The sequence below is a fragment of the Eptesicus fuscus genome, chromosome 12 (assembly GCF_027574615.1).
Source record: "Eptesicus fuscus isolate TK198812 chromosome 12, DD_ASM_mEF_20220401, whole genome shotgun sequence".
Lineage (NCBI taxonomy): Eukaryota > Metazoa > Chordata > Mammalia > Chiroptera > Vespertilionidae > Eptesicus > Eptesicus fuscus.
Genome location: NC_072484.1, coordinates 34,020,015 through 34,040,396, shown reverse-complemented (window position 1 = coordinate 34,040,396; position 20,382 = coordinate 34,020,015). Strand labels below are relative to the sequence as shown.

At 51.3% G+C, this 20,382-nt stretch overlaps 2 protein-coding genes across 2 annotated transcripts in view; both read left to right on the top strand.

The window, feature by feature from the left end:
• Positions 1–14,194, top strand: part of PXMP4 (peroxisomal membrane protein 4) — a 41,098-nt gene extending 26,904 nt beyond the window's left edge. Inside the window, exon 5 of the mRNA XM_054724539.1 lies at positions 14,178–14,194. The gene's annotated coding sequence lies outside the window, so the exon portion shown is untranslated. The remainder of the gene's footprint in view (positions 1–14,177) is intronic.
• On the top strand, positions 8,499–19,013 carry E2F1 (E2F transcription factor 1). The gene is made up of 7 exons (XM_008149726.3): positions 8,499–9,242; positions 14,178–14,268; positions 14,650–14,869; positions 16,364–16,516; positions 17,161–17,275; positions 17,370–17,592; positions 17,713–19,013. The coding sequence occupies exons 1-7, from the start codon at positions 8,499–8,501 to the stop codon at positions 17,958–17,960; spliced, it is 1,794 nt and encodes a 597-aa protein (XP_008147948.3). The 3' UTR covers positions 17,961–19,013.
• Positions 19,014–20,382: the final 1,369 nt, after the last annotated feature.

Genomic DNA, 20,382 nt, shown 5'->3' with positions numbered 1-20,382 from the left:
ATCCACAACCTCAGCCCATTGGGACAATGATCTAACCAACTGAGCTACTCAGCCAGGGCTATTAGCACAATTTCTTTTTCCTTCTTCATGACCGGAGGATATTGTTTCCATTGAATTTTAGAGCGAGAGGAAAGGAGGGAGGGAGGGAAATTGATGTGAGAGAGACACATAGGTAGATTCCCTCGTGCACATGCCCTCGTGTACAGACCAGGTGTACGCCCCTGACTGAGAATTGAACTTGAAACCCTTCAGTGTGCGGGTTGATGCTCTAACCACTGAGAGTACTGGCTAGGGCAGAAGATTCATTCTTACCATAGATCTTGGCAACCTCAGCATATGATTTTTTCTCGTTCCTTATTGAGAACTTTCACCTTTTCACTTAAAAGAAGCACTTTATGGCTTCTCTTTGGCATATCCGAATTGCCAGCATCACTACTCTTGTGCTTTGGGGTCATTATTAAGTAAATCAAGGCTTACTTGAACACAAGTACGTGTCTTTGACCTGGAAGCAAACCTACAACCCTTCAGTGTGAGGGCCGACGCTCTCACCACTGAGAACACTGGCCAGGGCCATTATGTCCTTTTTAAAAAATTTTGTTTTTTATTGTCATTATGTCCTCTCTAATGTTGTGATTTTATCTTTTTTATGACAAAATTGCCTTATGGTCAGTGAGTTTTACAGCGAAAATGTTTGTGGCAGAAATGCTTGCCACAAATATGCTACAGTGAAAGTATCTAGAACTGTGTACAGAATAGGATCTGCAAAATGCACAGACCTGGAGAAGGGAACCAGCTGAAAGCTTTCCAGGGCCTGGCAGGAGACCTGAGTGGCTGAGACAGAGTGCAGGGCGGGACTTGTTGGAGCACTGGAGCCGAAGTCCATCAGGCAGGCTTTGTGGGCCAGAGTAAAGGGTTTGAGTTTTCTTCTAAGTATGAGGGCAGCCTTTGGCAGGTTTAAGCAGAGGAGTGATGTGATGTTAATTTACATTTTAGAAAGACCCAGCTACACGTGGAGAAGAGTGTAGGGAGCCAGGCTGGCAGCAAAAATCTGTTGAGGAAGACCTGCAATGGTCCACGTGAGAGACTATGGCTGCCTGGACCAGGGTGGGGCCATGATTTGGGGAGACTCAGCAGCCCAGAGCTGTGGGGGTGAGGAAGTGGGGTGTAGCGAATAACCCTCATGCTCCCCCTCCTTAGGCCTTCCCCCGCACCTTGTCCCCCACCTTGCCTCCTCAGCCCCCTACAGCCCTCCATGGCCCCTCTGGGGCCTGCTACCCGCCCACCAGGCCCCTGGTGTTCTGGCTTCCCAGCTGGCCCCAATTGTTGTCACTCTCCAGGGAGTCATGGGAACACACTCCCCCTCCCCCTTCAACCCCTCTCCTCACAGATGAGGCCAGGCCCTAACAATGGCCCCTCAGCCAGCCAGTGGCCTGGACACAAGACCCCTGTTTGGATTCATTGCCAGCCCCAGGAGGCTGCTGGGTTTCCTGGCCTGTTTGGCATATATATAACTCTGGCTTCCAGGAGGGATTCTTTTTTGTTGTTAAAACAAAACAAAACAAAAAAACTCTGCCTCCTCTTCTCTGAATCTCTAATATATTATAAAAAGCCTTTCTCTTCCCATCCTGAGCCCTCCCTACTCCCTTTCCTGACCGCATTTGCCATGTGCCTGTCAACCCAGGGCCAAATGCAGGTCAGCAGGTGTCAGTGAGAAAATGAGAAAAAGAAAGAAAAGCTGCTCACCCCACCGTGGCCAGCCTCGAATGTGCTGGTGAGGCTGAAGGTCATGAGATTAATCCGAGGGCTTATGGCGTGGCAGGCACTGTGCCCAGCACTCTTGTACACCATATCTCATTACTTCTGAGATCCATCGAAGATGAGGTACAACATTATTTTGAGCCCCTGAGAAAGAAGCTACTGAGCAAAAATGGACATGCCATTGATTGTATGATACACCTGCATTTTAGAGATGTTAAAATATGAAAAAAAATAGTCTTAGAATCAAGGGAATATGGGATTGCCTCATCTACACCCTTCATTGCCCTTCAATGTATTTTGTTCCTTGTCTCTGCCCAATGGAGTTTGGGAGGCAGTGCAGGATTACTTCAAGAAAACTCTCCCATTTTACCATTTGCAACAGCATGGGTGGAACTGGAGAGCATTATGCTAAGCGAAATAAGCCAGTCGAAGAAAGATAAATATCACATGATCTCACTCATATGTGGGATATAATGATCAACATAAACTGATGAACAAAAGTAGATCCAGAGACAAATGCCAGAGGAGGTGGGGGGTGGGGGGTAGAGAACAACCAAAGGACTTGTATGCATGCATGTTAGCATAACCAATGGACACAGACACTGGGTCAGTGGGGGCTTGCCTGGGTGGGAATGGCTGGGAGGTGGGGGTGGGGTCAATCGGGGGAAAAGGAGACATATGTAAAACTTTAAACAATAAAAAAAAGAAAAAGAAAAGTAAAAAAAGAAAGAAAAAAGACAACATGAAACAGAAAATTCTTTTGATAAAAACAAACAAAACTCTCCCATTCTGCAGCTTAACAAGAACAGTTTTTCTTGTCTCCTTTGGAAAAAAAAAATCAAGAGATGTAGGCCAGTCATTCATCTCACATTCTTTTGTTGTTGTTGTTGTTAATCCTCACCCCAGGATATTTTTCTATTGATTTTTAAAGAGAGTGGAAGGGAGGGGGAGAGACACAGAGAGAGAAACATCTATGTGAGAGAGATACATCGATTGGTTGCCTTGTGCATGTGCTCAGACCAGTGCCGGGTGTCGAGCCTGCAACTGAGTTACGTGCCCTTTTTTTTAAAAAATATATTTTATTGATTTTTGACAGAGGGGAAGAGAGAGGGATAGAGAGTTAGAAACATTGATGAGAGAGAAACATCGATCAGCTGCCTCCTGCACACCCCCTGCTGGGGATGTGCCCGCAACCAAGGTACATGCCCTTGACCGGAATCGAACCTGGGACCCTTGAGTCCGAAGGCCGACGCTCTATCCACTGAGCCAAACCGGTTTTGGCGAGTTACGTGCCCTTGACTGGAATCAAACCCAGGACCCTTCAGTCTGGGTCCGTAGGGCTGACGCTCTATCCACTGAGCCAACCTCACATTCTTAATTTAATAACAGCTTACATTTATTGAACACTCTCTATGCGCCAGGTACTGTCCTAAGCACTTGAATAACGAATTTAATATCCCAACAACCCTATCAAGTAGAAACTTATCATTATCATCATCCCCATTTTAAAAATGAAAAAGGCTGAGCTCGTCTGCTCTACAGGCCCCCTACCAACTTACTGCACCTCTGGTCAGGGTAGTCATAGCTACTATGTCTGATTTTCTCCCTCTCCTTGGGAAAGCAAAATCCCTTCTCACACATTGGAGCGATACAATGAAAGGAAGAGTCACTGGGTGAGGCTTGGAAAGGAGAGAAGTCCCCAGAGCATGAGCTCAGCGAGAAACGGGTGTGGGAAGGTAGGTTTGCTTATAGACCTGAGACCTATGTGCTTACATTGGACCTTGGACCCTCTGACCCACACCACACTGAACATATGGACCGAACTAATGGCCAAGGATTTGGCCAAGGCCACACAGCTAGACAGCTGTCGGCTGGCACTAAACCCCATCTCTTCTGTTTCACCACGAATGCCCACTTTTCCTACTCTTCCATGGCCACATCTCTTTAGTCACTTGCAAAGCAGAGGAGCCGTGCTGGTGCCGGTTGGTTCCTTGGCAGTAATAATAGTCGTTAACGTTTATTGGGTGTTTACTCTGTGCCAGGCACAGGCATCAGGGTTTGCAAATTCAGATACCTGGAATGGCAAGTAAGGTCACTGAGTGAGGCAAGCAAAGCAGGGACTCTGGTGGCCTAGACGGTCAAGGCTCTGGCTAAATGGGGGACAGCAACTGCTCAGACCATGATGGCCTGGCTAGTATTGCCAGGTATTAGTGTTTTAAAGGAAAGACATATATTTGAATTTTTATATAGCATTTCCCAATTTAAAAATTTTTTTAAAACGAATTCACAATTCAGAAAAAGTACTCTGTAGGCAAATGAAATCACAGCTGTTGGCCTGTTTGCAAACTCTGCTTGCCGTTTTCTCATTTGCTCTGACACCCATTCTGTAAAGGGGCCTTGTTCTACTGATGGAGCAAGCAAAGTTCTTCAGGAGGGTAAATCACTTACTCAAGGTCATCTAGCCACGCTACACAGGTGTAGTCTGTATGACTCCAAGGTTGGAACCTATGATAGCCGGCCTCTTGGATGGGTAAGGGGTCTGTGTTCAGACACAGCCAGAGCTGACACCATGACAGAACATGTCCAGGGGTAGTAAACTGTCAGTCAGAGAACTCAGTGTAGCAACAAGGGATCATTCAAGACGAATGTAATGTTGCAGAACTTCCCACCTCCCTCTGTCAGAACTTAACAATGGATGTCTCTGTGCCCTTAATAAAGTTAAGTTACCACGGGCCTGGCCAGGTAGCTTGGTTGGTTAGAGCATTGATCCCATACGCCAAGGTTGCAGGTTCTATCCCCAACAGGGCACATGCAAGAAGCAACTAATGAGTGAATGAGTAAGTGAATCAGCAAATTGATGTTTCTCCCTCCCTCCCCCACCTCTCTCTTTAAAAATCAATAAACAAAAATTAAGTCATTGTATGTTTAGGAGAGGTGGCATATGTGGAATAAATACCTTCGGCTTATTTGTGTCATTTATCAAACTTTTTAACAAACATATTGTGTAGGTCCGTAAAAACAATTCTGACTCTTTCACTGGACTATGAGCTCCAGCTATCAGAGGTGGATCTGTTTTTGCTTCCAGCTGTCTCCCAGCACCTAGCACAATGTCTGACACACAGTAGGTGTTCAATAAATATATGCAGAATAAAGGAGTGTGGCTCAACGCAAGTGAATTGACTTGTCAGGTCACACAGACCAACGTTCCTGTTTACATACCTTGATTTAGAAGCTCATGCTATCATTTCTACACAATCCTGCCTCTTGGAGAGAATCAAGGGAAAGATGTTTCTAGGCTAAGGATCTTGGGCCCAGGAGCTTCCACTTCTTTGGACTCCTATAGAGTAGGAGTTGGTAGAAGTGGTGATAGGGGTAAGCATCTATTAATTGAGCCATGATCTACCATAATACCTTTTGGAAACCACACATTATAATCTTGACAGCCCTGAGCCCAGCTCTTAGGGTATTTACAGAGGGTGGCAGGGTATGAAGGGCAGGCCCTACCTAGGTTTTGCTGTGGAACAGGCTAAGTTCCCATCTCAGTTCTGCTGTGTTACCTTGACCTTTGAGTGTCCCTCTCTGAGCCTCCTTCTTCCTGGACCCTGTGGATAAAAAAACTTCACTTAGGGATTATCAGGTTGAAAGGAGATCATCCATGGAAGTGGCTGTCCCGTAATTGTGGATTTTTTGAAAGCCTGCCAGCCTGAGAACTGTTGACATTGAGAACAGCCTTATCAGGATCAGCCAGGCTTAGGGCCAAGGAGTGCCATCTATCAGGCCGTTGCTGCTTTCAAGTGGGTATTAGTAGATACAGAAGGCCCTTATCTCTCCCTTGCTTTCACACTGGGAATTCACTCCTTTCTGCTGAGCAGGAGAAGAGGGATTGTGGGAAGGAGGGCACCTGCTTCTACGTGGGAGGGTGTGTACTTGAATACTGTGGAGAAGGCAGGGCTTTGGAAAACCCCTGGCTTTGGCCTGCCAAGCCTGAATAATATACTTTTCACCTGCTAAGTAAGCTCATGTCCTTTGGGCTTCAGTTTCCTCATCATAAAATGGGCCAAAAATAACTATATCTTCCTTCTCCAGCGATCAGTGTAGTGCTTGGCACGTGACAGGTGCTCAATAAGTGTTCATTGAATGACTATTGGGCATGATAGGGCTATATAAAGTGAACATTACTGTTATTGAGACCCTTTGGGAAAATGCGAAGAAAGGAAACTCCATTTGGAATGGGATTGTTGCTGGATTCTCTCACCTTCTGGCAGATTCTAGCTTGTTTTTTTTTTTTCGAATGAGACTTACCATTCTAATGGCAGCTTCTCTATCAGTGGAGGTGAAGGGAGACAGGCTAATCCCTCAGCTGGGAATCTGTGGAGGCCAGATTCTATCACGGGCTGGCTTCACAGGTCCCTACCCCTAATGGGCCTCACTTTTCTCATCTGTATAGTAAGAAGCCTCTTACTATACAGATGAGAAAAGTGAGGCCCATTAGGGCCTATAGTCTCTATGGTCTTTTCTAGTGTTGACACAGTCTATGATTTGCAATGAATAATTTCATAAAGGGCTTAGGAAACGCCTGCTGTTTTTCTAAACCACTTCATAGTTTAGAAAACACTTTTAGATCCCTTATGCTTTTCATCCTCATGGCAACCCTGGAAGAGGCCAGGGCAATGTGCCCATCTTACAGATGAGGAACTGAAGCTGAGGTGTCTTCAAGGGGCTATAATTTGAGACTGCACCACACATTTTGGTTATACAGATATATCAATTTGTTCTCAAATGTAATCGTGCATAAAAATCACTTGGAATGGAGGTGGGGGATTGCTTGTACAACTGTAGATTCCTGGGCACTTAGAGATTCTAAATTGGCAGGGCTGGGCGGGCCCAAACTTAACAAGTACTCAGGTGACTCTGAAGCCAGGGGCTAGGGCCTACTGTCACATTCTAGATAGCCTCCAGCATCAGCCTGTTTCTTTTCTTAATCCCTCTCAGTGCCTGCTCTGAGCTATGTTGGGAGGAATCTGCTCAGACCAGTGTTGGGAGGAATCTGGAAGGAAGGCAGATGGCGAGACAGTGTGTGGTCAATGCTAGAAGAGAGGCATCGTCAGGCAGTGGAAGAAGTGACTAACCCTGGAGGGCTCTCTGGAGGAAGTGATGTTTCTACTGGGCCTAGGGATTTGATCCTTATTTGTGTCTATTTTTTTTTTTTTCTTTTGTGGGGCATCCCCACCAGATGGCAGGCAAGTTCATAGAAATGATCAAATCTTTCATATCTCTGCCCTCAGTGCTGGCACAGACCTGGCAAAGAGGAAAGGACAGTGTTGGTCAAATCAGCTGACCTGAGCAATGTAAATGGCTGATGGAGAGGTCCCAGGGCCTCCCGGATTCAATGCATTTTCATGCTCAGCACCCTCACCTCCTCCCTTTATGAGATCTAACATGGAGTTAGTTTAATGGTGGAAATTCCTCATCAGATTGTAAACATTTGTTACCTCTTGATCTCCCTCCTCCCTTTTTCACTAGACTGAGCTTGTTAAGGTCTGAACTAAGAATGGGGCACAGAGCAGGCTCTCAAAACGTTTGTTGACTATGAATGAGTTCAATCAGCTGTGCATTGTCTATTCTGAACCCCCTTATGGACCAGTTGCTATGACGTCCACTGCAGCCAGTGAATGATGGCAGGGAGCAGCCGGCCAGCCAACTTCCTGCAGTCCCCCTCCCTCCCCCCCCCCCCCCCCCGCTCCCCTGTCCCCCCTCCCCCCTCCCCCCACCAGCCCTTGCCTCTGCTGGGTCCCCACCACCCTGATTGGCCCACAGCCCCTCCCCCTGCCAGCCCCCCCCCTGATCGCCCCCTCCCCTACACCAATAGGGGGTGGGTCTGGCTGGCCAACCTCTTGCAGCACCTCCCCCTGGCCAGCCATGCCCCTGATGGGCTCCCACCACCCCATCGGCCCATGGCCCCTCCCCCCAGCCAGCTCTGCCCCCTGAAAGGCTCCCACACACCAATCAGGGGTGGGGCTGGCTGGCCAACCTCCCGCCATGGTCCTCCTGACACGCCCCGCCCTGATCCACCAAGTGGGGCCAGGCGGACCCCCCTCATGTATGAATTTGTGCGCTGAGCCTCTAGTCCTATATAATAAAAGTCTAATGTGCAAATTGTCCCCTCCACCAAGAGTTCAACCAGGAGGCTGGGTGGCCAGCTAACTGCCTGCGGCACCCCCCCCCCCAGTAGAAGATAAAAGGGGGCTTGCAGGAAAACCCCAACTGTTATTGGGATGGACACCCTCCCCATTTCCTGGCAAACCCCCTTCTACTTTGAGAGGGATATGGTGAACGCAGGATTAAAAAAAATTTTTTTTAAATAGATGTTTATTGACTTCAGAGAGGAAGAGAGAGAAACATCAATGGGGAGAATCATTGATCAGCTGCCTCCTGCATGCCCCCTACTGGGGATCCAGCCCGGAACCTGGGCATGTGCCCTTGACCAGAATTGAACCCAGGACCCTTCAGTCCGCAGGTGGACGCTATCTACTGAGCCAAACCAGCTAGGGCCGGTGGTAGGATTTTAAACTCAACGGCATACGTGGGGCAAGTTCAGGATGGGAGATGTGTCTGAGGCACAGGAAGTGGGCCTGAGAACCCAGAAAAGAGGAGGAGCAATTTCTAGAGATGTGGCAGAGAGCGTTGGGGCTACAGGTGTGTGTGGAGGTGTCTGGGGGGTCAAGTAGGGTCTGCTGACGATGAGATGTACCCACTGGGTGTTCCGTCCAAAAGGTGTCCACGGGACTAGCAGGGTGATGAGTGTCGAAGCGCAAGTCGGACCACCACGCCCCGCGCAGGGGACGCCCCAGCTGGGGGCGGGGATTGCGAACGCGCCTGGCACCGCCCCGACAAAGCCTGCGCGCGCCCCGTCCTGCGATTGGCCGTCCCTCCTCGCACCGCTGCCCCGTCCCACCCTCCGCCGCCGGCCCGGCACGCAGCAGCCAATAGATGCCGTCGCCGTCGCCTCCGTCACTGCCTGGACAGCCAATAGTGGCAGCGCTCGGCGGCTCGTGGCTCTTTCGCGGCAAAAAGGATTTGGCGCGCAAAAGTGGCCGGGACTTTGCAGGCAGCGGCGGCCGGGGGCGGAGCGGGATCCGGAGCGGGATCGAGCTCTCGCCGCGGCCTGCCGCCATGGGTCCGCGCCGCCGCCGCCGCTTGCCACCTGGGCCGCGCGGGCCGTGAGCGCCATGGCCGTGGCCCCCGCGGGCGGCCCATGCGCGCCGGCGCTGGAGGCCCTGCTCGGGGCCGGCGCGCTGCGGCTGCTCGACTCCTCGCAGATCGTCATCATCTCCACCGCGCAGGACACTAGCGCCCCGCCGGCTCCCGCCGGCCCCGCCGTGCGCGCCGCGGGCCCCCGCGACCCCGACCTGCTGCTCTTCGCCACGCCGCAGGCGCCCCGGCCCACACCCAGCGCGCCGCGCCCGGCGCTCGGCCGCCCGCCGGTACGGACACCAAGGACACTGGGCCGAGTGTGCTGCCCGGACCCCCCTGCGCCGAACCTGGCGGGGCGCGGTTTGGGGCCTGGAGGCTGGAGGGTCGGGGGAGGGGTGGGCTGAGGCGCCGGGACTGGGCGGTGCCGAGCCTGGGTTGGGCCTCCGGGCCCCGCCCCAGGGTTCGAGGTGACCTCGGGCCAGTTCCTATTTGCTCCCTTGTTCTGTGGGCCTCAGCTTCCTCATCAGAGCCGGTCAGACTCAGTAATAATAATGGCCCACGTGTATTCAGCTGGCGCTGCCTGCATGCCAGGCCTCTGGCCGACTTCAAGCCAGCTAAAGCTCAAAACCCAGGCTGTGAGCTCGGTGTTGTCACTGTGCCCATCTAAACAGAGGCCCAGAGAGGGAAAGTGACTTGCCCCGGGTCATATGGCTGCAAGTGGTGAGACTAGGATTTGAACTGAGGCCTGCTGGCTTCAGATCAGAACTTGTGGCTTGGTAGTGGGCATGGCTACTTGGGGAGGTGAAGCGGGGAGCATCCTGGGGCCAGACTGTTGAGCCTTTGAGAAAGCCCTCCTTCCTGCCCTGATGCTCGACTGCCAGCTGCAGGCCTGGGACTCTGGGGACAGGCCTGGCTGGGAGGCCTTCTCTGCAGGGCGGGGTGGCTGGGCCAGCTGCTGATTCCCCTCCCTCTGCCTGTCCTTCCATCTGCCACCCTCTACCCTCCCAGGCTCTGGTTGCCATGGAACCTCATTAATCAGGCAGGCAGACCCCTTGAAAGTACTGGGTGGGCTGGGCCTCTGGGAGCAGGAGAGGGGGCCTCCAGTGCCAGGAGAGTAAACATCCCGAGGAGATGTCTTGATAAAGTGCTTCCTGAGCAACAAGAGGTTCAAGATCAGTTTAGATTGGGGGGCCAAGAAGAGCTGGCTGAATTACATGGGAAGAAGGGAGTGGAGGCCTGGAGCTTGGACCTGTGGGCTGCAGGCCAGGGCGTGGAGACCAGTTTGACTGGCGAAGCTTGTGGGTGAAGGTGGGGCACAGGCTGGCAGGCAGGGGCAACAGGCCAGGCTGGATAGGGTCTCAGCAGGGGGCTTGGAGCAAGTGGGAGGGGAGAGGCAGGGCCCAGGACAAGGAGGTGGAAGCTGCTCAACTGCCGGTGGAGGCCTAGGTGGCAGCTGGTCCCTGAGGCATCCTCTAACCCCTTTGGCCCCATGCCCAGTGCTGCCTTCCTTCCGGAATCACCAAGATGCTAATAATAATAATAGAAGCACCATTGTTCTGAGACTGTTTTGTTTGTCAGGCTCTGTGCCAAAGCACTCTGCCCAATTAACTCATTTAACCCTCTCAACAATGGTCCCCTTTTACAGATGGGGACGCTGAGGCTGAGAGACGTTAGAATCTTCCCTAGTTATTCAGCTAGTAGTTGGTGGGACCAGTCCAAATTTCCTGAGCGGTTAACCTAACCATTGGGATGCCTTGCCGCCTAGAGATGTTAATAGTAGTTAAAGGAAGCCCAGGGGCCCTGCCTCCTAATGAGTGATGGCGTGGGGGTGGAGGGTGGGGGTACCAGTGGCCTGTTTCTGCTGGTACCATCTTGGGGCCTGGAAAATAACTTCCATTTAGCTGACTTGACAAGTACTCAGCAGGCCCAGGGCTATGGGTCCTGCCCTCAGGGAGCTGAATTCCAGGCTCAGAGTGACTGCCAGGGACTTGGCCAACGAAACATTCCCTCTGCTTCACCTCCAGTGGTGTCGAGGCAGCCTCAGTGAGCCTGAGCATTCCACTCATTCACCAGTCATTAGTGAGCACCCAGGAGGTACTAGGTACAGAGGCAAGTATGGGGCCTCTGCCCTCATAGTACTTAGGGTTGGTGGGAAGGAGTGGGGCTGGCACCATCCTGGAGCTGAAGCTTTTGCCCTCCAATAACCCCCCAGTTCATGAGTTGTGGCCTCCACTGACCCACTGCATTGGTGTTTTTGGGAGGAAGCTCTTGAAACAAACTGCAGGCTCAGTTTCTGCACCAGTGAGCATTCACAGAGCACTTCCTGCATACAAGGCTCTGCAACTCAGCTATCTCTCCTGGACCTTCCTGTCTACCGCTACTGTGTTGTCATGGCTTTCAAAAAACAAACTAGTCTGGCTGGTGTGGCTCAGTTGGTTGGGCGTCATCCTGTGCACCCAAAGGTTGCCGTTGGATTCCCAGTCAGGGCACATGTTCGGGTTGTGGGCTCGATCCCCAGTAGAGGGGGTATGCAGGAGGCAGCTGATCAATGTTTTGCCCTCATCGATGTATCTCCCTTCCTCTAAAATATCAATAAAAAGGTTTTTAAAAAGCTAAATATAATACACATTTACCATAGAAAAAGAGTTAAGAGACTAAAAAGTTGAAGGAGGCAGAATCACAACTCCATTGTTCCTTTTCCTAAGCCTATTTTTATTTTTAGGTTGTTATGACAGTTTTTTTTCTAAAATTTTGAAAACTGTAGTTTTTCCTTTATTTCCATGTTCAAACAGTGCACCACCCACACTTTGCAGATAACAATGCCCCATGGTCCTCCCTCCCATGCTTAGGTTACCCCTGAAATGCATTCTATAATAATAGAAACGGAACCAGAGAACAATGGTTTCATGAGCTTTTTTTTTAATTCAAAAAATGATTATATACATCCTTTGCCCTAGTGTTTTTCTTGTCAGTGTCTTTGAGAGGATTCTGTGTTGACCTGCCTCAGTCTTTGACAGCTGTGTGATATTCCAGGGTCTGGATGAACCACGGATTCTGTAGCCCCCTCCCATGGGTGGGTTTTTGAATCATTAGGTTTTGTCACCAGTGTTCTGTGCCTTCCAGGACCCCTATGCCAGGATCTCTCGAGAATGTTTGGCAGAAATGGGTGTCCATCTGCTTGAGCCCTTGTTTTAGAGTTTGGTATTGACCTGCCTTCAGGGAGAAGGCAAGGGATGCATGTCCTCCTGCTAAGGGTTCAGGCAGTAGGGGAAAGGCTAGCGAGGGGGAACATTCTGGTTGGCTTTTGGGGACCTGGCTCTGGCTTCTGGACTGGGTTCTAGGGAGGCAGGGCCTGTGGTGAATATTAACGTGGGCTCTGCCAGCTCATTAAGGTTGAAATCCTGCCTCCACCTCTCACTATCTTGTGTGACCTCTCTGAGGTATTGGATGGCTCCTTGTGAAGTGGAGGTCTTGATAGCGCCAGCTGCAAAGTCTGGTTGGAGGGTTGATGAGTGAATGCAGGGGAAGCGGTTCCTTCGTGGTGTACACAGGAAGCATCCAGCATGTGTCAGCGCTTCTACCCTGGGACACCTGCGGGAATGAATCCCTGAATGTGTGAGAGGGAGTGTCTGGGTCCGTCAGCATGTGGGGAGGCTCATTCCGTAGACACTTGTTGATGCCAGGGCCCATGCAGACACTGTGGAGATTATTTAGACCCAGTGCCTGCCTCTGAAGGACTCCCTGGCTTCTTGGTGAGTCACACACATCTGTAGAAATTTGTAGCGAGAGACAATGTGGGAAGAGGTTGGGTTCCAGGCAGTTTAGAGGGAGGAGAGGTGCAGTCTCTATTGCAGGATCCTACGGACTTCGGTAAGGGGTAAGGTACCTGCCCTCGGGAGCAGGTGTGAAGGGCAGGAAGGAGGGAATGACCAGTATGGACTAAGTTTTGGAGGCACAGGTTTGTGAAGAAACATGTCTCAGCAGAGGTTCATATGAAGAAGCCATAACAGATGAGGACACTAAGGTGGAGGGGGACAGATGGAGGCGGGGAGACCAGGGGGAAGAGGGCTGAAAGGTGCAGATGGGAGGTGGTAGTGCTCTGGTGATGGGATTTCTTGGCAAATAGAGGCCATGCGGTCAGTGGCAGGGCCAAATGAGGTTCTAGCTTGGGGAACCCCACCCCCATCCTCCAGCCCTACCTTGCCAGGAAATGCTGTGGTTGGCAGGAGGGCGAGGGGAGGTACGTCTGGTTTTGGATGTGTTTGAGATGCCTGTGAGACTTCCTGGGCCATCTCCATCCTTGCGTGTTTGTAGCTAAATCAGGGAACCCTGGCTCTGCCACTTCCTGACTGTATGACCTTAGGCCCCTCTGGGTTTGGTTGCTCTATTTGTAAAACGGGGCCATTATTGTGCTGCTGGTCTATAAGATGGAATGATCTACTTACTATATGCAAAGCACATGCTGGGCACCAGCTACTGCCGTGTTCATAGATAAAAGCCGAGAGGTGGTGACTTGCCCGAGGGGTTCCGTATTGGACTGGCTTAAAATAAACATCACACAGTTTCTGTGGGTCAGGAATTCAGAGGAGACTTAGCTGGGTGCTTCTGGCTCAGGGTGTCTTTTTTGAGGTTGCAGCTAAAATGTTGGCCTGGGCCACAGTTGTCTGAAGGCAGGACTAGGGTTGGAGACTGTTTCTAAGCTCAGTCATGTTGCTGTTGGGAAGAGGCCTCAGTTCCTTGCCACTTGGGACTGTCCTTTGAGCTACTTGAGGACCTGCATGACATGGCAGCTGGCTCCCTCCAGAGTGAGTGACCCAAAGAGCAAGGAGGAAGCTCTCATGGGTCTCTGATCCAGACTCAGAAGTGACCGTGTGTCACTTCTGCCACACGCCGTTCATTGGAAAGATCTGGCTTCTGTTTAAGGGGGGAGAATTAGGTTCCATCTTTTGAAAGGAGGGGTATCAGAAAATTTACAGAACGTATTTTAAAACCACCACAAGCCCCCAGGTAGGTAGTGGTAGAGCTGGGACTTGAACTTGGGTCTTCTGCCTTCCAGTGAGTGGTCCATCCTGTGTGCCAGGATTGTGTGCCCTAGGATCTCCCCTAATACTCAAAGGCTTCATGGTAGGGAAATTGAGATGGGGTAGCCCAGGAACCTCAGCCAGGTCTCTTGTGGCCTCACTCTCCTGGGTACTGAGTATTCTCCCATTGTTTTTTTGCCATAGGTAAAGCGGAGGCTGGACCTGGAAACTGACCATCAATACCTGGCTGAGAGCAGCGGTCTAGCCCGGGGGAGAGGCCGCCACCCAGGAAAAGGTACCCACAGAGCTCAGGCTAGTGCAGGCTCCCTGACTGGGCCCAGGTTGGGGGTGTGGATAGACAAACATGCTTGCAAACTAAGTTCTGGTCTCTCAGGCCTGGGCCTGAGCCAGGCCTCTGGGGGCCCCAAAGGGCAGCTGGAGTGTCTGTCTGGCATGGTTTCCCCAGGCCCTGGGGGTGGGGAGTTCCCCAGCCTGAAGAGGAATGCTGTGGTTGGCAGGCAGCAGCCACAGGGCCTCCCTGCTTGGCCTCACCAAGGGAAGGAGCCATCTGTCAATCCCCCACCCCCATCCTCCTGCCCTACATTGCCAGGGAGGCTGGCCCAACTGGATGTGTGGGTGGTGCTGAGGGCCCTGTCTTGCCTGTCCCCTGCCCCAGGTGTGAAATCCCCAGGGGAGAAGTCGCGCTATGAGACATCCCTGAATCTGACCACCAAACGCTTCCTGGAGCTGCTGAGCCGCTCAGCTGATGGTGTTGTCGACCTGAACTGGGCAGCTGAGGTGCTGAAGGTGCAGAAACGGCGCATCTACGACATCACCAATGTCCTGGAGGGCATTCAGCTCATCGCCAAGAAGTCCAAGAACCACATCCAGTGGCTGTAGGTACCCGTCAAACAGGAGGGAAGGCAGAGGTCCAGGTCAGATCAGCTTGGAGGAGCTGAAAGCGAGACCCACTGTGGTAGCTGCCATCTTATAACTGGGGAAACAGGCTGAGAGAGGAAAGGTGTCTTTCCTGGGGTGGCAGATGCAGGAAAGTACACAAATCTTGCATATCTAGCTTAGTGCAGCTTGGCAGACTTCAACGGGGTAATCCCCATCCAGATCAGGAGAAAGCATTTCCAGCGCCCAGAAAGTTTCCTCGTGCCCTCCCCAGTCATTGCCCACCCCTCAGACCACCAGGTGACCACTATTCTGGTTTCTGTTGCCAGAAATGAGATTGTCTAACATAGCTGTTTTATTCTTGTTAATTATTGTTGTTTTTTTTCCTTCTCCGTCTTTCCCCGGTCATCCTGCCTTCCGTCTCCTTGACAAATCTGCCTTTTCAGTTTGTTTCCTCCCACCCCCCCCCGGCCCCCAATTACAGTTGGTATTCAATATTATTTTGTATTAGTTTCAGGCACACAGCACAGTGGTTAAACAATCATACTTTTTAGTGTTTCCCTCGATATTTCCAGTACCTACCTGGCACCATACATAGTTATTATATTACTGACTATTGCTGCACTTTACAGCCCCATGACTATGTCACAGCTACCAGTTTGTATTTCTCAATCCCCTCAGCTTTTTCACTCAGTTTCCCATCCTGGCAACCATCAGTTTGTATCTATGAGTCTGTTTCTGTTTTGTTTGTTTATATTGTTCTTTAGATTTCACATAGTATACATGAAATCATGTGGTATTTGTCTTTCTCTGACTAACTTGTTTCACTTAGGATAATACCTTCTAGGTCCACCCATGCTGTTGCAAATGGTAAGATTTCATTCTTTTTTATGGCTGAGTAATATTCCATTGTGTATATGCACAACAGCTTTTTTACCTACTTGTCCACTGCTGGTCAACATTGGGCTGCTTCCATATCTTGGCTATTGTAAATAACGCTGCAATGAATATAAGGATGTGCATATTCTTTCAAATTAGTGTTTTTGATTTCTTTGGATATATACCCAGAAGTGGAATCACTGGGTCAGTGCCTTTTCAGTTTTTGATACATCATTCTATTCTGCATCTTTTTTCTTTTTACTTGACAATGCTTTAGAAATACTTCTATGTCTATACATCTAATGCGTTGTCATTCTTTTATACAGCTATGTAGTATTTCACGGCATGTCTGTGCCATCATTTACTTATCCGGCTCCCTCTGAGGGACAGGTGGGTGTTCAGAGATATTCCGGTCTGACTTTAAGCCCATGCCAGTCTGACTTGGAGCCCTGTTTCAGCCCTCTGCTGTTTGCCAACTGAGGAGCCAGATCAAGAGAGGAGCAGGGCTCACCTGGGTCTCAAAGAACAGAGGCAGCAGCAGGCTGGGTGCAGAGGGTCAGGGCTCCTGGGCAGAGGGCGCAGGAGCTGTTAACCCTCCCTGTGCCTCTCCACAGAGGCAGTCATGCCACGGTGGGTATTGGTGGGCGGCTTGAAGCACTGACCAAGGACCTACAGCAACTGCAGGAGAATGAGCGGCAGCTAGACCACCTGATCCACGTCTGTACCACTCAACTTCGGCTGCTCTCTGAGGATGCCGACAGCCAACGATATCCTTGACTGTGGAGGGCAGGCCTGGCAGGCGGGGCCCCCACCCAAGTGAGGCTAGAGAGGCTATCCCGGGCCCTGGATTCAGGAGAGAGCGAGCTCTGGCTTTACATGCATGTCCTGGCTCAGCATTGACTCACTGACACTGAACAGGTTACTTAATCTCTCTGAGTCTCAGCTTCATCTCCAAAAGGAGAAACAAGTCCAATTCCAGAATTGCTAAATTAAAACGAGAAAAGCTGGTACCAACAACAACAAGCACTTAGTACAGTGATTCAATACATGGTTGTAGCTTCAGGATTAGAGATACAAATTTTTATCATTCATAAAAACAGAAACTTTATTTTGAAATAAGCTTTTTTTTTTTTTTTAAGTGAATACCCAAATTATGTTTATAAATTTTGGAGACAAACACTAATTGACAACGTGATCATGAGTCAGAATAAATTCTTAACACCAGAATGGACTTGTCACACAGATGTGGAAATTGAGGCTCAGGGCCACGAGATAGGCTTGAGCACAAACTATGTGTCAGGTGACGGATGGAGAGGGCAGGAGTGACTTAAGCAAGTGTGGGTGCTACCTTAGATGTCTGAGTGGGTGGCCCCCAGAGGTCAAAGGTTACGTGGTTCTTGACTCCACCAACCCTGGCCTACGTGACTTGCCAAGATCTTCGTAGCATTGCAGACCCCGCAGAGGAGATGGTCATGGTGATCAAGGCTCCTCCTGAGACCCAGCTTCAAGCCGTGGACTCCTCAGAGGTGAGGCGTGAGATCTCAGGTCTGACCAGGATAGGCTGGGCTGGCATGGTGGTCAACTGGGCCTCAGTTTACCCTGTCTGCCACCTCCACACAGGCCTTTCAGATCTCCCTTAAGAGCAAACAAGGCCCCATCGATGTTTTCCTGTGCCCTGAGGAGAGTGCAGGTGGGATCAGCCCTAGGAAGACGCCGTCCCAAGGGGCAGCTACTGGGGAGGAGGACAGGGCAGCTGATCCTACCACTACAGCGCCACCATCATCATCTCTCCCCTCAACCCCTGACATGGATTCCAGCCAGCCCCTGCTCAGCCTGGAACAAGGTGGGTGAAGGGTGGGAGGGTGGGTGGGTGGGTGAAGGGTGGTGGTGGGCAGGCCTAACAGCCCCCTCTGCCCCCCCTGCTGGGGCATCTCCGGCCTGTGATGCTCCCCCATCTCCCCAGAACCTCTGCTTTCCCGGATGGGTGGCCTGCGGGCTGCCATGGATGAAGACCACCTGTCTCCACTGGTGGCAGCCGACTCGCTCCTGGAGCATGTGCGGGAGGACTTCTCCAGCCTCCTCCCCGAGGAGTTCATCAGTCTGTCTCCTCCGCATGGGGCCCTCGACTACCACTTTGGCCTTGAGGAGGGCGAGGGCATCAGAGACCTCTTCGACTGTGACTTCGGGGACCTCACCCCCCTGGATTTCTGACAGGGCTTATGGGGACCAGGGCCTCCTGAGATGCCCACCCTGTCTCTGCAGTCCTGGAGCCCCCTGCTCCTGGCCATGCTCCCAGCCTGATTGGAAATGTTTAATTTATACCCCTTTCCTCTCTCTCCAGAGGCTTATAGCTCTGGAGTCTGGCTACTGCCAAGAGGCTGAGCAAGCCAGAAAGGGAAGGATTCTGTTTGTGGTGTATGTGTGCATGCACCCAATACCCAGCGTGTGTACACGGGGTGAGTGGTGTGTGGGCATGTGTGTGTGCATGTACCGGGGAATGAAGGTGAACACATCTGTGCGTGCATTGAAAACACGTCCCAGTGTGTCCACGTGTGTGCATGAGTCCATGTGTGTGTGTGGTGGGGGCTCTAACTGCACTTTTGGTCTCCTTGCTCCAGGGGCCCCACAAGGCCCAGGGTGGCCACCTGCCCCCGAATCCTGCGTGCTGACCAGGCCAGGTGGTGAGGCCTTGGCCTGTTTGCAGGACAGCAAGAGCACTTCTGTCGTCTTAAAGGTTTTTCTGATTGAAGCTTTAATGGAGCGTTATTTATTTATCAAGGTCTCTTTGGCAAGCCTGGGGCACCAGCAAAGGGTAGGAGGGATGTGGGGCTGATGTCCCAACTCCGTATACCCCTGAGTGAGGGCAGGGGTCCCTGAGCTGTTCTTTGCCCCACTCTGAAGGAGTTGAGGCCTAAGCGGTTTTATTTATTGGGAGAAGGAGTGAGGGAGGGAAACTGACTGACTGACAGCCATGGGTGGATCAAGGGGGTGGTCCCTCCCCAGGGGGTTACTGCAGGGCTTCAGCTGCCCCCCAGGACGGATGTGAGATGGGAGAGGTGAGTGGGGGACCTTCACCGACAGGGTGGGCAGGAGGGGTGGGTAAAGGGCCTTCTCCCCTAGCCCAGCCCACAGGGGCCCCTCCTGTGGCATTTGAAGTGCCCCCCTCCACTCCACTTCTTGCTCTGCTCCATCCTCCAATGTGCACTTTGATTTGCCTTCCTAACAGCTCTGTTCCCTTCTGCTTTGGTTTTAATAAATGTTTTGATGGTGTTTGGGCCAGTTTCTGGGATTGTGTACTGGGAGCAAATCTGAGGGTGGGAAAGGTCAAGATTGCTGGGAAAATACCCATTCTCTCTTCCTAAAATATATTTTTGTTGATTTCAGAGAGGAAGGGAGAGGGAGAGATGAAACATCAATGATGAGAGAGTATCATTGATTGGATGCCTCCTGCATGCCCTCTACTGGGAATCGAGTCCACAACCTGGGCATGTGCCCTTGACTGGAATCGAACCCAGGACCCTTCAGTCCACAGGCCAACGCTCTATCCGCTGAGCCAAACCAGCTAGGACAAGCCATTCTCTACTTGCCTTCGCCCTGTCCCTACTTAGTTTCATTTCATTTGAGCCTCACAGCCCCAAGAAGGGTAGGCTTCATCACCACCATTTCTGTCCTAACTTAAAAACGGATCCAATGGAGCAATAATGGGAACTCCCCCTCTTTCCCCAGCCCCAGAGAAGCTGCTCTGCTATGTTCCTTCCAGATGTTTCTGGGCATTTGTAAACTTGCAACAAATAATCACAACTGGCCAATTCTGTGTCAGGATCTTTCAGGTTCTGGGGACACAAGTTCCCTCCTTTCATGAGGCTCTCATAATCTGTTGGAGGGACTCACACAAAATCGGGGAGGGCTTCCTGAAAGAGCGCTTGAGACGGGAGCTGTAGTTAACTGAAGAGGAGAACATGAGCACAACAGGCAGAGGGCAGTGTGGGCAAAGGCCCTGGGGCAGGAGGGCGCAGGGCACAGCATCAGGTTTGGCTGGAGTCTGCGGTAAGGACCCGGGTGGAGAGAAGTTCAGTTGGGCTTTATTCAGGGGACAAGACTCACCGATGAGTCTGGGGAGTGATGTCTCGTTTTATCTTTTAGATATAATTAATTGTGGGAAGGGGGGTTAGAATGGTAGAGGGGAGGATGGAGTTGAAGGTTGTCCACACACCTATTTTACGAACCCTTAAGTGGGCTTTGAGCCAGTCCCTATTTTAAGCCCTTTATAGTCTGCATCCTCACAATTCTGTGGAGTGTCTGCTATTACCCCGATTTTGCGAAGAGGATACAGATGCTCAGGGGAATTCACTTGGTTTTACCCACAGCGTGTCACAGTATCGGGCTGGTTTGCCGGCCCTATAATGGTGTGGGACCTACCGGTGGGCATGTGCAGCCCCTCACGTTCTGTTCCTGGCTGTGTGGTCTCTCCCAAGCGGACAGTGGGGGAGACCTCCAGCGAGGTGCCTTTGCGGTGGCCACTGTCCAGGAACCTCCAAGGTGAATGGTGTTCGGCATCTCCGTTGTGCACTTTCTAACTCGGGATGAAGTTTGCTCCCCTTTCCAGCCTGGGAACCGCCCTGGAGGTGCTTCA